At 41.2% G+C, this 17,151-nt stretch overlaps 1 protein-coding gene across 1 annotated transcript in view; it reads right to left on the bottom strand.

The window, feature by feature from the left end:
• Positions 1-8,276: 8,276 nt before the first annotated feature.
• ADTRP (androgen dependent TFPI regulating protein) overlaps positions 8,277-17,151 on the bottom strand; it is a 32,085-nt gene continuing 23,210 nt past the window's right edge. The window contains exons 5-6 of the mRNA XM_032183276.1: positions 14,368-14,519; positions 8,277-8,320 (exon numbers count right to left, since the gene is read on the bottom strand). Coding sequence (XP_032039167.1) covers positions 8,277-8,320; positions 14,368-14,519 — 196 coding nt within the window. The remainder of the gene's footprint in view (positions 8,321-14,367; positions 14,520-17,151) is intronic.

Below are 17,151 nucleotides of genomic sequence, written 5' to 3'. Positions count from 1 at the left end.
TGATATGGGTTAAAGTGGTGACAGTGACCTTTGGACATCAGCAGTCTTGTCAAGGAAGAAACTGAAGTTTCTCTTACAGGAAAGCTGGGAGAATAGAATGAAGAACGACTAGATGGGGCAGCTGGAAGCAGATTGTCACGCTAATTGGTGGTTATTATGGGTTATATGTAACATTTCCTTATGTTTTGAGGGCTAGTTAAAAGTATGGCAAAGGGAATTTTAGAAGGGTATACTCTGGTACAAATATGAAGGGGAAAAGAGGGAGATACTTGAGAACAGGACCAAGCTGTTCCTGAATATAAGGCTCAAAAAAGGTAAAAACAGCAGTTATCTTTGGGGTGGCTTTGGCCGTCAATTCATGAGGCAAGGACCATTGGGATGTATTCTTGTGGAACTGGAGCATCATCTGAGATATCAGAGGCTTACTGGTAGTGAACCATTATTAAAGTGATCCCATGGATTAAATAAAATCCCGCAAAGTAAGGGTTGCAAAGAGGGTATCTCACAGGCAAAAAACAAGGCCAGCTCTTGTGCAGGGGAATGCTGTGCAAAACCAATATACAGTGTGTGCAGAAATAAAGTCTGCATGCAAACACGGTGAGGCAAGCTGTGCTGTAAGAAAGCACGGTGCATTTCAGTCTTGAAAACCTGAAATAAGAACAGAATCTTCCTAAAGTGCAGGCCATAAGTGGCGCCTACTGAATTTCTATTACAAGTAAGTGCAACCCAACTGAAGAACTGCATCCTTCCCATTATTTTCTCTTTCCTTCTGCATTTGCTGCAGGAGAAACACACTCTGGGTGCACAGATCAGCATCAGCTGGGTGAGCTGTTGTTCCTCAGAAAGCAGCATGCCAAATGAGGACTCCAGCACATAACAACATGCTCGTGTCACTTTGGCATGAAGGGAGCAGGCTGCTCCCCTTCCAAGCCCCCCACGCCATCCTGTCCTCACACTGGAATACCCTAACCGGGGAAATATGTGCTGGCTGTTTAGCAGAGGGGTCAAATCCATTTGGATGAAATTCCAGGCTGCAGTGATAACAATGGCAGGAAGCAGAGTCCTTGAGCTGGCCATGGTGTCTGCCTGCTCTCAGCGGCAGGGTGCTGCAAGATTTGGCCTCCCATCTGCTGCTCCACACTGCCTGTGCTTGGAAAGCACTGATTGTCCCCTGCACAACCAAGAGATCACCGCCAGTGGGGCTTAAAGGCAGGAACCCCTCAGTTAATTGCAAACATGGCTCTGTGATCAAACCACTTGTCTAAACCTGAACCACCTCTTCAACTTTTTGGGAATGGGGATTTTTATATGTTTCATGTGATTGTGTGTTATCAAGCAGGGAATTCCCCTTTGCTCAGTGGAAAATCCTCCTGCATGAATATCCCTGTAAGAGTGCATTGCAAGCACTGTAAACCTGGATCTTGGAGATTTTCGGTCTGTGCTGCTAGTAATTCACCAGTCTGAGGGAAATTACATTCTACTAATTGCCCCTCAAAGCATATGAGGCAATACACAAACAAGAAGCATTGCAAGCTTGTTACTTAGGTTTAATACAACATTTTACTCTTTATTCCATCAGCTACTTTTTTTTTTTTTTTTCCCTGCTTGACTGAAACTTCCCATCAGTTAAGATAGGCATGCCAAAGGATCAAACCCAGTGCAAGAGACCGCATCTGGCGTTTCCTGGAGCAAGTGCTGTAGTCTGGGAGATGTTTGCCGATCTTGCTCTGACCCTGAGATGACAAGGAGGAGCTGGAGGGTTTGTCCAAGTTGAAAAGAACGGATGCATATTTTTCATTTCTAACATGCCATGCAGCATTCCCATTGCTCGACAGCAACTGCATGGGAAAGTTCCACCTTATCAATTTGTTAAGAATTTAACAAATTAAGTCTTTCTCATCTGGGAATAGGAGACAGCACTCATATGCACAGACCAAGAATGTAGGAGTACTTTGTGAATGCTCTGGTAACTGGAAAGCTCCAAACCCCACTAACTAACAAAACAAACCCAAAACTCCTAAAAGGTATCACCACAGCCATTAGATGGAAATGCATTTATTTCTGTCAGCGTAATGACCAGTTCAATCTCATTTCCATTGCGACTGTTTTTTGTATGTTTGTTTGTTTTGCCCAGCTTATGACAGCAGTGAATTTGTGAAACGATGTTCTGCACATTTCCTCCAGGTCATTTCCTTTTCTTCTGCTCTGGAAGGATCTTACACTTTGTCACCTTGGCTGGTCAGACCTGAACCCACGTGCGTGTTTCTGTGGACGTATGAATGTTGGTCCCCCAAGGAGGAACTTGCTGCACCCGTGGGTTCAGTGGAACATACTTTTGTGCTGAGTATACACACGTCCCCCTAGGGACCAGGCTTTGGGGGAGACAACTAAATGGCACAGACTTTGCCTACAGACTGTGTAGACTGTGCTTTAAATGTTGTGATATTTTTCTCCCTTATAAGGTATTTTCACATTTAAAGGGAGAGCATAGCTGAGTCTAGTCATTCTGGCCACTGGGTGCCTGACATTTTTCCCCTTAATTTTTGTTTTTTAGTGTTTCTCTGCTATTCTTCTGTGACCTTCTACCACTGTAGATCATTTATCAAATACCCAGTAATGGCTAAACAGGGGCCCATTATAGCAAGCATGTGCAGCATTTTGTCAGCAATAAACATACTGTGGTTAGTAAATATGGTATACTTGGAGAGCATTACATGGAAATCAGCATCAGGGTTTGCCAGAAACTCAAACTATAATTTAAAAATAGAAATAGCTCTCATCTGAGAGAGTTGAAGTGATTTCTTCTAGCCCATTTTGGTTTTCCTATACTTACGATTCTGAACTTAGGTCAAAGTTCATGTCTCTGTTTATGTCGGAGTCTAGAACTGAGACTTTGGGTGACTGAGTCTGATGACAAGAAGTAGAAATACAGATAAAGACTTTGAAAATCAAATTTTTGCACCATGAACTGTAGATTTGTCTTTTCTTTCATGGCGTTCTTCATCAACGAGATAAATGTATTCCTGATGGAAGGTAGATTGATAGTCTAGACACTGTCATCTTTATTTTATTTCCAGAAATGTACAGAAAATGTGCAGAAGTTCCCATGGTTGACCAAGATGCCTCAGCCATTGTCTGGACTATTGACAGCAAAAAAACGAACCCAATCTTTCATGGGTATTTTTTGCGGTACAGGTAGCAAACAAGTTCAGTTACCAGTTACTAAGGAAGAGATTTAGAACAACACCCCTTCCACCCACATCCCTCACTTTTTTTTCTTTTCCTGTATGCTTTTCTGTGAAGTTCTGAATTCAATATGGACCTCCTACAAGCCAGAGGCTATGTGTATATAGCTACATGTCTGTGATGCCAGTGATGTCCAGATATTTTGCCTTCAAGTAACTTTTTTCCCCTAGGCCAGGCCAGGTAGCCTTTTTATGGTTCCTCACAGTCATTCAAATTTGTGTCTTGAGAACCAACACTGGCAAAGTCATAGTAAAAGTTGAAAAATGGGAGAGAAAAGCTAAAGGAGAAAAGTACCTCAGCTTTCTGTATATTTTCTCCTCTTTGCATTTCATTTTCTCTCTAAAATCAGAGCCAAAAAGCAACATTTAAGGTGCAAGTGTGCAACTACCATGCTCAAGATTAATAGACAATTCTCACAAATCTGCACACAAGCAGAGCACCTAAATACTTGTGTTCTGCTTTCACCTATGTAACAACATAAAAGCAGCTGCTTAACTTAAAACTCTTCACTAACTTTTGGTATAAATGTTTTTATCCTCTTTCATCCCCTTCATCCTGTACTAACTATGTTATTCCTACTCCACCTGTTTCTACATGCTTTTCAAGTTGTTCTGGTCGTCCTTGGTTTATTTGTGTTGTTCACCATCCCCAGCCAACTCTGGAAATAAGTACTCTTGCAAGAACAACAGTGGGAATGCAGTTGCACATCATATTATTTTTGGCTAGCTACTTCAGGAACAACAGCTATTGTTTGGCAACAAGACAACTGCTTTAGTGATGTTGCAGTTAGAGCCTAGGTGCTGTTCCTCCCAAGGCTGAGATCCATTTTATATGTACAATTTGAGGTCAAAATTATTTGGAAATATCTGTTTAAACATATATATTTAAGACTGTGCATAAAAATAATGCTCTCTATTAATGTTTTTTCTTTCCTGTTGTGTGCTGTTACATCATAGAATCATCAAGGTTGGAAAAGACCTTAATGATCATCTGGTCTGACCATCACCCTACTACTACCAGTGTTACCCACTAAACCATGTCCCTAAGCACCATGTCCCACCTTTCCATGAACACCCCCAGGGACAGTGAAGCACTGCTTCCCTGGGCAACCTGTTCCAATACCAGACTACTCTTTCTGTGGAGAAATGTCTACTAATTTCCAAACTAAACCTCCCCTGGTGCAACTTGAGGCCATTCCCCCTTGTCCTATCACTAGTTATCTGCAAGAAGAGGTGGACCCCCAGCTCCCCAGAACTTCCTTTCAGGTAGTTGTAGAGAACAGTATGGTCTTTTTCCCTGAGCCGCCTCTTCTCCAGACTGAACACCCCCAGTTCCCTCAGCCGCTCCTCACGGGACTTGTGTTCCAGGCCCTTCACCTGCTTCATAGCCCTTCTCTGGACACACTCCAGAGCCTCCATGTCCTTCCCATACTGAGGGATCCAAAACTGAACACAGTGCTCAAGATGCAGCCTCACCAGAGCAGAGCACAGAAGGACGATCACCTCCTTGGTTGCCTGTGTTCACCGAAAAGACCCACTTTCTATTTATTATCCCTGTGATTTTGACTTAATAACACGCTGCTGCGTGCGAGATGATGCACAGTGGGGCAAAACGTGTTTTTTTTTTTTTTTTTTTTTTTTTTTTTTTTTTTTTTTTGTGCGGGGCTGGGGACAGTTTGTCTGGTGCATCCAGGCGACACCTCCGGCTGGGAAGTGTAACGCTGCCGCCGGGGCTGCACCGCAGGGCGGCCACAAGATGGAGCCGCGGCGCCTCAGAGCCAAAATGTCTGACCCCTAAAATGTCCCGGTGTCGGCAGCCGACACGAAGTGAGGGTGCCGGGTCAGGGTCCCCTTTGCTGGGAAGGGAGCAGGTGAAGAAAGGTGACTCCCGGTGCTCGGCAAGGCGCAGCTGTAGGCTGGACAACGGTGAGGGCGGGCAGACGATCAGCGGGGATGGATGCTGACAAAAAGGGTTGCGATCCCATCCACAGATGAACGTGACTGCTTTATTCCAATGGCTATCGAATACCTTGCCTGGGAAATGGGTCTTTGTTTGGCTCTAAGGGTTGACTGAAAGCCTTCTCTTTCCAATACCCCTGAGAGCTGCTGGTTAATTCTGTGGCACAAATTATTTAATTATGTGCTCTGCCAAGTGAATGCAAGGTCTCCAATTGAATTTTATCCTCACTGGGCAACTATTTTAGATGCTTTGGTACAACATAAATGCATATTTCCTGCATGCCAGATCCTGGCCCCATATCCATCAAAGTAAATCTTCAGCAACTTCCACTGGAGGCTTGGAACAGCCCTAAGTTATGTTTTTGAGGTCAGATTGTGACCCTGAAACCCTGGCAGAGACCCAGACCAAGAAAGCTGTGTTGGACATTGGGGAGGGAATAAATTAGCATTTGTCTATGCTTTTTGCAGGAGTAAACTGTTACAAAGGTGTGCACTGGAGTGAAAGCTCCTCAACATGGTAGATATTGGTTTCTAGATATTTCTGCTGGAAATAACTCTGGGTGAGTATATGGGGTTAGTCCATATTTGCTGGAGCTGCTCTGTCACATACAACAATCAGTTTTCCTCTATCTATCCCATACTATCAAACAAAACAAACAAAGAAACAATTTTATAAAAAGAAAGTCCAGCTGTAGGTTATATGTTTTGTGTATGTTTTTGTTGTTTGATTTTTTTTCTCTCTAGTGAATTTAAATCTTCATTTTCTCCCTCTGACAAACAAAAGTGGCAGGTCTAAGGAGTATTAGGTAATTGTGGTTGTCATACTCCACATTGTACTGAGGAAAAAATTAATTGCTGTGTTTTCGCCCAAGGGTTTGAGCAGCAGTCCTTTTGTTTGGCTGGGGGCAGGTAATTTTCTTCCCGTTCTAGACTGTGTACAGTGGAGCAGCATGAAAGGATTCCTATACAGCTGCACTGTGTGAGTAGGCAGGCATCTCATTCAGTAATAACTTCTAATTTATACAGCCATGAAAATCTGCTTCTATAAATAAACAGTTCTGACTGACTTTGCATGCTTACTCAAAACAAAATGAGAAGGAGAAATCTAGTGTAAATGTCATAAAGGCCAGATCCTTACTTGGCGTACATCAGTAAAGCCTTTTTGAAATCGGGGGGAAAATATTTGTTTGTGATCAACAATATATCCTTTCTCCTTTGCATAGTTTCATGTGTGTTAGAGAGAAAGGAGCAAAGCAACCTGAGATACCAGCACTTGTGTTTTGGAGACAAGCATTCCTGAATTCCTGCTCGAAGCACATAACTCAGACCCAGCTTCCCCCTTCTCCAGCAGCATGCAGAACGTAACAGAGAACAAAGCCTTCCCTGAGTCCTCTCCAAAGCAAGAAGCAATCCTCCTCACACTTCTGCAGTCCATCAAGAAAGTCTTCAGCCTCAGATGCCACAGTTAATCACAGCACAAACAAGAGCTCAGGTTTGCCCTTCAGCTTCTCTGGCTGAAGGTATGGGGAAAGAACCAGCCCCTTTATCAGGCTTTGTTTTGAGCTTCTGACATTTAAAAAGCTTGCACTAGACTATCAGTGCAAAAATAATAACCATAATAAAATGAGACCATATAAGGAATCTCCTGAACTTTCTCCTCTTCCCTAATTCATTTCATGGTTTTCATCTGTCTGCCTCTCTGAAATATTTCCTCTGACCAGCATCTTTCAGCTGGATCCTTTCCATGCTCGCGTTCAACTTCAACAGAAAAGTTGGGTGCACTTATCTGTATTCCCTTTGCAAAGGTAGCTGGAGTGAGTTACCTAGATAAAATGAGAACTGCTGAATGTGTACATCTCACTGAGTTAACTTACTTTGCAGGTTAGTCCTAGTGTGTCAAGTACACAGACTAAAACTTTATCAGGTGCTTAACAGGTGAGGAGAACAATCTTATGTACACACAATTTCTTCCATTGCTCACAGGCAGCTTAAAATGTGTTTCATTTTTGCTAAGCTACAGCAGCATTAAAAAGATGAAAATAACACTCCAGTGAACTGAATACATAGAAGCTCTAAGCTATGGGTTTTGGCAATGAAGATAGAGTTTAGACACCAAAGTACTGCAACTAGTTTCAAATCCTCATTTAAATGCAATGCTAATCTTAAATATAAAAAGAGATCATTCTTTTTTCACATTGAACATTAAAGAACACTTCCACTACTGTCAGTTTTGCTTGTTTATTGCAGTTTACAAAGCACATCTCTAGTGTTTTAGATGTTAACAAGATGTTGGGGCTAATAACAGAAATCAACTATATTGAACAAGATTAGTAAACATGTGAATGGAGTGTAATTATATGGCAGGCAGCTTTATGTTAAACACTGCTTTAAATTAACATGCTTTCTGTCAAAGCAATCATACAGTCAGTATAATTAGGTTACTTTTGCTGCAAAATTATCTGAAAAAAAGTGTTGCCTTCAGATTTCATTCTGAAATGGAGGGGAGATATTATGCACATTAGTATTCCAGAATGTTTCTCATTAGAAGAATCTGGCTTCATGGTGAACTTTCTGAGCAGACATTCCAAATTGCAGTCCTTATTAGTCCAATTTGTTATCTATCTAGCCTAGAATTCACAGCAGTGTTAAAATTATCCCTCCTCATATTTTTTTTTCAGACCTGATTAAGGGCAATCCAAACAAGATCTGGCTAGCATTTACAGGTCCCTCACCAAGCAGTGCCAAGCTTGTGAGGGAGTTTGTTTACCAGTGACAAGTTTTAACCATGGACACATCCTCATGTATGTTGTGCAAGAGACGTAAAATATGTGTAAACAGATTAACACATATATGTGTAAAACAGATTAACATTTTCTGATTCATAGCAGTTGTGGAGTTATCATGTAAGAGGCAAACATTTCGTATTTTCCACCAGTTTTCCATACATCTGATGACATAATGGCTTCACCAGAAGCTGCAGTGCATTGGAGAAAGGATTTATCACAGCTGCGTTTATTTTCCTCTACTTCATGGCTTCAGCATTCATGGAGAGATTGGCTTGAAAAGAAGCATTCACTTGCCTTTCTGCTTGTAGTCCAGTATTACTATTGAATCTCCTGTTCCGAGGCAGAGGAGAACAGATTGTTTAAAAAAAAAAAAAAAAAAAAAAAGGAAAAAAAAAAAAGGCAGAATATGAAGTCCTTTTATAGATCAAACATGCTGTTGGGCAGAGGATGTGAACCTGTCCCCAGCCTGTCAGCAGCACTGGGGAACTGAACCTGCCTGAGATTAGGAGAAAGGCAGTTTGGACCAGCTGCTATTGTCTAAAGTGCTGCAAAAGTCAAGTGAGCCTGGGACGTCCATGACAAGTGAAGGATTGCTCAGTTTCTGGAGGAATGACTTCCAATCTACCACGGACCACATCCATTGAGAATAATGGTGCTTTGCTACTGGAAAAAGTATCTGCCACCAAGCAAACCTAGTTTGGTGCAAGAATACATGAAAAGAATCAAAGCTTGTCTGAAAAGGCAGCAGATACTAAACCCTGTAGCTAGTACGTCTGGAGCTTACATGGCTGGCCAGGATGGCACAGGACTTACTGCCAGACACAGCTTTCTGAGTCAGAGACCAAATGTGCTGCCAATAACCCAGTATGTTTGGGAACCCTTATCATCTGAAACTCTCAGCCTTTCTTCTTCCCTGTTGATGACAATTTACTCACAAGGAACCCTGTTTTAAAGGTGCTTTCCTTGTCTGTAGAGCTCAGAGACTCTGAAGCACAGTAAATGCTGTATTTTATTTATCTCCAGCCTGCATTGCATGTGGCAATTGAGCTGATATGCAACAAAGTCCCAGCATTTCTTCCCTCCTAAATGATCGTGTATTTTATGCTGACCAGAACAAAGATGGGGGGGGGGGGGGGGCGGGGGGAGGGAGGAGGGAACGACACACAGGACTAAGCACCTGTTAATGTCGGGCCCCTAGTGATGAAAATGTAAGCCCTGGGTAGCCACAGCTTCTGCCCATGTGTCCCCCTCCCCCCAGTGGGTCATCAGATAAACTTGTCAGCACTGCTAAGGCATGTGACAGCTGGTGCAGGTTTCCTTTAAATAGCTGGACTCCTGTGCCAGAGGGGTAATCTGCAGCCTAGGGGAGTGACGAATATGAAAGATATAAATATGCTATCACGAGATTGTGGCACAACAAGGATGAATGGATGAGGCAAAAGTAAGTATTTGTATGTGGTTTGCAAACTCTGGGCTGTTTAATCCTCTTAAACTTGAATTCCACTCGTCACTGGCAATATAGTGATACTATAAACAAAAACATTATTAGTTCAATGAAAGAAACGGATACACCCTGGACTGTTATACTCTGTTTTTAAAGGCAAGATATAACAAATGTATTCCATTAAGGAGGCTCTGTTTAAAAATCCATGCTGGACTGTAAAGAAGTAAGAGGACTGTAATAATGAAGGGTGGATTCTGTGTCTAGATTGATAATTACCTGTGGAACACGAGCTTTTTAATGTTCATACAAAACATGCTGTTCTTAAGTCTGTGCCAACACACTAGTAGAATAACTTCTCACCCCACACAGCTACACTTTGCATCCCCTCTTTGCCACTTGGGTTTCTGCAAGCTCAACTCAGTAACTGCTGGGAAAATGAGAGCATCAAGAATTTGATTGCATTATGATTTTACTTTATTTTGCACAGACCCATCTGCCATTATACAGGTTGGGTTTCCCAATAGCTGGCCACTTGGTGTTAAGGGAGCTTGGTTTCACAAGTACAAAAATAAAACCCAGGGAAAACAACCAGCTGGTAAAACACGTTATGTGGTTCTGTAAAATGCATTTCACACAAAAGTACTTCAAAAACAAGAGGGAAAATATGTTCAAGAAAAGATTGTCCTCTAACTTCAGTTCAGCCTTGAGTGAATACATTTCAGCTTAGTCTTTCCAAGATATTCAAGAACTCCTAGAAGATCTGAAAGAGCACATCCATGCATGCCCTGAGCATGAGAAATGTATTCCACTTTAGGTTTCCTCTTTTTCCTGAGAGCAACTGTTCTTGCTGCTCATGCAAACCTCATTGTACTGCCTTATCCACTGCAATACACCAGATTGCCTCCCCTACTTTAGAAATATTTTTAGTACTGGCTTTGCCCTGTCCTTGGTGTTTCTCAGCCAGCTGCTGCCCAAAGCTTTCCCTTGCAGAGAAAAGTGATCCCCAAGAGTTGGGGTTGACTGCTGGGACTGCTGGAGCTGCTGCCCCTGCTCTGACAGTCAGCCTTCCCTTCTGCCCTGGGGTTCTCACCCAGAGGACAATTTGGGAAGAGGTCCTTGGGGATGAACATTTTCTCTGGATCTGGCAGAGACCTTGTGGGTGTAAAACCTTGCAAGTGATTTGCAAGGTGTCCCTCAGCAGGCATTTAAATCACTTGCAGAGCGGGAAGCTGTTGCTAGTTGTTCACCCATTGCTCATATTACCCTGCATTTCAAAATATTGAAATGAAGCAGCTGCTGAATGTTTTATCAGGTCTGCTAGACAAAAGGCAAATTAATCCCCTGCAGCTTCAAACACTGGTGCCAAAGAAGAAACCTCATATGAAATTTTGCTCTGTCTGATTTGGAGAACTTTGATCTGAATGTCTCCTGCGGATCTGTTTGTGTCACCAGGAGCCAAACCTGAGGTAAAGCTGCTTTGCTTTGCTTTGCTTTGCTTTAGAGGGTTACAGTTTTGCTGGTCAAAGTAATGTGAGATCAGTTGCCTGAGTGAAGTTTTCTACCCGTAGAGAACAAGAGAAGCTATCACACGGTACATCTTTGGTACTCAGGCCCTGCAGCCAAATTCTTGGCTGAGGTAAATTTATGGCAGTGAAAGAATCAGCCCATTGTTTCCAATTATCCTCTTTGGAGTTTCTGTATTGCTCAACATTGTCTAGTACTCTAGAAACTCTGGGATTTAAAACAACGACAAAAAAAAAGTCATTACATGGTACTATTTTCTGTGCCTCTCAGCCTGTGCAGCTGGGTTGCCTTAGTTACCATGAATCCAGCTGTGCAAGTGGAGGGAAAGGCAAATGAAAAATAATACATTTTTAAAACCTCTAATACTATATGAAACAGTTTGTCTATAAATAATAAAACAAATTTAGGGTCTGGCATCTTTTGGCTGTTCTGAAAAGGAAAAACAAGGTTATATTATTAAACTGTATTTTCTGCTTTCAGAAATGATACTGCATCTTTTTGGTGGTGCACAGGACATAGCTTTAAAAATTCCTTGCTCAAAGCTGGAAGCTGCCATCCATGGACTCTGCAATAATTTGGAGCTAAGTATACCTTTATGGGTGGAAAAAAAATAAACATTTGTAGCTGGTGCTCTTTGTTTTAGCAGAAGCGGTAGTGGCCTGAGGCTACAAAAGAATATGGAGGAGAGTCCTTACAGAGCACAGCACTGTGGGACAAGCTCCATTTACAGCCTACTATCCTCCACAGAATACAAGTCCACCAGGAAATCAGGTTCGATGCTCTTGCAGCGCATCCTCGAATAAACACAGCTTATCACAGTTACTGTGGGCACAATCTCAGCCAGTTTTATTCCCTGAAGTGGGAAGGAAAGAAAAAGAAGTAGCTGCCCCTGAGCCTTTCCCTTTGGGGCAAAGGGTGGTCACAACAGCTCAGATGGGCTTTGTCCTTTCCCACCACCACCACATATTGTTTTTGTTTGTTTGTTTGTTTGTTTTTGTTTGTTTTTAAATTTTTATTTTATTATATTTATTTTATTATTATTATTATTATTATTTATTCTCATGTGTGTGTTTTTTCCACAGGGTTATTTTAGCTGTATTATCTTTCCCACTGGGATGGGAAGTTGAGGTGGGAATGAGTAGAATGAAAAAAAGTGCATGGAGGCATTTTTGCTGCAAGAAAGGTATGTTGGAATTGCATCTTCATTCCATCTGCAGCTGTTTTTACTCTGGCAATGCTGAGCAGAAGATTTGTCTCAGTCAGGAATATATTAAGACTCTGGCACACTGTAATTTGGAATGGCTTCCCTCTGGCTGTGTTTCAACACTATTGGGATCTTGTTATCAATACCAGCTTAAGGAAGTGCTGCTTTTCTCCTGGGTGGACGCAGCTGGGAAATGGATCAGGAAAATTATCTGAGTTAAAAACAACCACTGCCTGCAAGAAACAGGCATTTATGGTGGAGTAGGAACGAGTGGGGAGTGGTGGGCAGGAACTTATTGAGATGTTATTGCTCCCAAAGCTCCCAAGTTATCAAACTGCAGGCTCAGATACCATGGAGTGGCCAGATATTGGGGTGCAGCTTGCTGCTTTCTGTATTGGTGTACAGCAAACCTAGAGAATGCCATCAGTCCTGGAGGTAAGGAGCTGAGGATACATTTAAAGCAATGAGAAAAATACAAGTATGCATGGACAGATGGACCCACCACACACAGAGGGCCTCCCTGGACTGTGAGAGCACGTCAGACATTGATGGAGGATATATGTATGCTGTGCTCATATATATTCTCTGAGGTTACATTAATACCATCACAACTGGGAGTGCTTTTCAGCCTTTCTGTGTGCACAGAAAAGAAAGTTGTGTGTTTGCTCCAGTTTCCTAGAAATCTCTTGAATTAATATCTTTCTTACATGAATATATTTACCTACTCAATTGCTCAAAATGCATCTATTTTTTTACAATTGATTTGATCTCTGCTTGGCATAACTTTTAGCCGAGTCAATTTACACCTTAGGAATCAAATTATTTTTATTTTTATTATCTTCAACGGTTGCACCAAGCACGCTTGAGACCTGAAATTACTAATACTTACTCACTGATGAAAAAAATCTGACACTTAAATGACATAAGTCCCGATATCTCATGTAAGACTGACACTGTGGTGGTGGCTTAGTTTTTGATTAAATAGAAAGGGCAAAAAGTACTGGTAGTAGTAGTTGTTATTTATGTAATGCCTCTTAAATCAGAGCTAGTGCAGAATGCTTGCAGATCTGTTTTCAGTTATCAGCAATCTTCATAATATATCATATTTACGCAAGAATAGAATTTGGCCAAAATTTCCAAACATGGGCATGCAGACCTAGCATCTTATTTGCAAAGGTATGAACCACTGAAGTTATTCAGCACGTTTGAAAGTCAATCTGCTGCTTTTAGGTAGCTGAGTATGGATGGTGAGAGACTAGCAACAGACACTCTACTTTGGCTTGACAGGCATGTGAGACTTCACAAAATGTATCAGGCATCAAATGTTCCCTGAGAACAGAGGGAGGTTGTCTTGTTTACTTTCAGAGGTGTTTCTGCAGGGCTTTTTCTTTCATCAGAAATCTAGTTTAAGAAATTGCAAATGTTCACACATTTGTCCTAAATAAAATACACACATTTTCCTGACAGAAACACTTTCATCCTCAAAAACTTAATCTTGAATGAAAAAGAAGAGAGGCAACCAGAAGGAAATATAATAATAACAATAAAGTCTCATGCTTCATCAGTTCTCTTTCCTCTTCCAACTGTCATCCTTCTAAACTACCTATTTTTTTTTCTGACTGCCCACTTGTCCAAATAGCCTGACTCATTTTCTTTAAATCATTACTGATTGTACCACTGAAGCCAAAGGGAGATGTTCTCAACAGCCTGTTAAACCTTTCTGAAGTGCTGCTTTACCCACAGAGACACTGCAGTGCTTTCTCTTGGATAGGCTAATGCCTTCCTATAAATTGTTAGTAAACCATTCCTAACTAACATCACATGTTAGTTTTCTGAAAAACACCATGTGATGCAGGCGTAAGAGTTTTAGCCAGTGGTGTTTTGCTTCTCAGGACCATTGTTTGAGAATGAATTCAAAATCCAGTGATTATGCTGCTGTGAGGTGCTTCTCAAGCCATATTAGAGAAAAGTGGCCCACCTGTTTGTTTAGTAGGGCTGGGAATCTTTCTCTGATTTGTTTTGTTTGTTAGTGACTACTCAGGACCAGGCAATCTCAATCACCCAAATACCACCTCCACCCCCAGTGTACATGGGTCCTCCTCCTCCTCTCCCCACCTGCCCCAGTAATCGCAGGAATTCATTGTAGATGATTTTTTTTTTCCCCTTTTCATACAGATAGATATGAAAAACAAAATTTGGACTGACCCCATATCATACGGTTGAGAAACTCTCCAAAGTTGTAGAAACAGACGATGATGGCAAAGTTACCGATGAAAAAGGCTCCTAGCCCAGCTGGGCTGAAGGAAGCAAAGAGAGGGTATACCCACTCTCCTGTTACAAAATGGATCCACAGGACCCTAGACAATGAGAGAAATGACCTTTGGTTAGGACCATTCAGTTAGAAGAACCACTTGTTGATTTCTAACTACTAAAGGGCTAAGTTATCCAAACAATCTTAATGCAGAGAAAATTAGTTCAGCTGTTGATACAGCTCCTCTGCATTTGGGCTATTTGCTGTGAAGCACATTGAATTGCTGCTAAATTAGATTGGTTTCAGTGCAGCTTGAAATGCACACAATGTTCTGCCATAACCCTGGTGGCATTGGCTGTCACAGCAGTAAAATAACAGTAAAATAGTCAAATACTTGGAAATACAGGTGTGCATTTCACTATGCTAAGCGAGGCTTATTCAAATAAGCTCTCACGTGCTTCTTCTTCGGTTACTGCAGCTTGTCAGTCCCAATCGAGATCTTGAGGGTATATGGTGACAAAAGTGTGTTTTCTCACTGTCTCTATCCTGCTGCTGTTGAACACTCTTTGGAGAAGTGGGAAGAAATGGGGAAGGAGTCAACAGGTCAAGCATAATTCTCTTTTCTCTTGATCCAAAATTAGGAGAGGACAAACAAGTGGGTGGGAAAGAGATGTACCTGCTTTGCTCTTTTGTTCCAGAGTCATTTACAAGGTATCATTTGGGAGATGGAAGGAAAGAAGAGGATGAGGACGAATATGTTTGCTGTATAGGGCTTCTTTCCTTCTACTTAGGCACGTTCTTTCTGCCTATTTCTTCTCTCCAAAGGAGTCTTGTAGTAGCTGCCAGTTCACTGACATTAATTTCATTATTTACACCTTTTAAGAGTGGCTGGTGGAAAGTGTCTGAATTTAAGAATATTAAAATGGTGTCTAGATATAAACCATAGAAAATTCTATTTCTGTAGATTAAATTATATATATTTGAGTTGAGAATGTAAAGAATATTAAAAATATGGCAGGTCTTCAGTGATCGCTACAAGGCTGTGTTTCTAGTATAGGGCAACAGTTTCTTAAAAAGATCCTTTGGGTCAAGAAAGTCCTAAAGGGTTTAATTCTTGATTGGAAAACACACCAGTGGAGTTTGCCTTACCCACCACCATTGTGTGCCTGGGATGGGAATACAATGCCACTCTCCCTGAAGACACCCTGCCTGCCACCTTGCCAGGAGTGTTATGTCTCAAAGTGAAGCATCCAACTGGCTGACCCACCAGAGTGAAAACGTTTCACCAAAGTGAGACACTGGGGAGTGCTAAGGTAAAAAAAAAAAAAATAAATAAAAATAAAAAACACACAGCTGAATAGATGGCTTCTCATTTCTTCCAGTAAAGAAGGAAGGAGTAGGGCATAAAAGTGGCTGGGTTTTACCTTGGCTGTGAAGAGAGATATGTTAATCCCCAGCTAAGGGGTAGATTGGAGAGTTGGAGGGGATTAGTGGCAGAGCTGTCTGGGCTGAGCATGAAAATGTGAGATGTAGAGACTAATTTTTCTGATTCAAGAGATGTTCTCTCACCAAAAAAATAGTGTTGCAAAACAGTAATAAAAAGAAAAAAGCCTGTGCAAAGGCCAGGAGGAAGCTGAGCAGAAACACGAAAGACCAGGTGCGGATGTCAGCAAGTGTTCTTCACCTTGTGGGGTTGCTATTTTCTTAATGTGTCTCTCACAGTAAACCAGAGAGTGACAAATGTCTTTGTATAATGAGGAACTAGATTATCTTGAACTAGTTTGGACAGCTTGGAGTGCCTGATAGGAAGAACCTCAACTTGTATACTTGAACTTAAAAAATTGCTTGACTGTTCAGAAGCACTAAAGCACCTTCAGCTTTCTGATCTGGTGGAAGCTGCATGTAGCTAGGGTTTTATATTGGGACGTATCTTCAGATTCTTGAGTTTACTTATTTTGGCCACAGAATGATTGACAGTTTTTGTTTGTTTGTTTGTTTATTTTGCTAAGGATTTCATAAAATGCACCCCATAACTTGCAAATGCATATTGCTTTTCCTTGTGGGTAATCACCTATTAAACATACAAGTAGGATTCAGAGGCTTATTATTCTGAACATATTTTTTCTCCACATTTCTATTTTTTACCAAGATTTTACAGCAATAAGTTATTATACAATGCCCAGAATTATGGAGAAAATAGATTGAAATAACAGCCTGGGTATAACCAAAGCTATCAAAGCGTTGTAGGACTGAGGGACAGCATATAGATACCAAAGGAAGATGACATGCTAATGGGAGCTCCCCCTTTGCTGGAGGGAAGAAAAACAAAACAAAACAAAACAAAACAACAAAAACAAACAAACAAACAAACAACTACGGAATTATTAAATGGGAGATCTAAAAAGGAGAAGAAAACATATTGGCCACATATGAATTCTTTGAAACTGTGGTTAATTCAAAATTCAAAGGTTATAAACTGAAAATGAATATGCAGTGAAGGAAAAATATTTTGATTCCTAACAGAGGTGAAATATGGGCATATTATAAGAAAGCTATCAGTCTCTAGATTCAATGGGATAATTTTTTTTTTTTTTTTTTGGATTTCAGGTTTTTGCTGATGATGTGCAATCTATAGTGATTTAAGTTTCCTATAGATGGTGTGCAATGTATAATGATTTATATTCCCTCACAATGGTAGCTTGATCTTTTCTCCAAAAACACAGGTACAATTGTGAAGA

The sequence above is a fragment of the Aythya fuligula genome, chromosome 2 (genome assembly GCF_009819795.1).
Source record: "Aythya fuligula isolate bAytFul2 chromosome 2, bAytFul2.pri, whole genome shotgun sequence".
Lineage (NCBI taxonomy): Eukaryota > Metazoa > Chordata > Aves > Anseriformes > Anatidae > Aythya > Aythya fuligula.
Note: the sequence above shows the minus strand (reverse complement) of the source record. Positions and strands in the feature narration are given on the sequence as shown.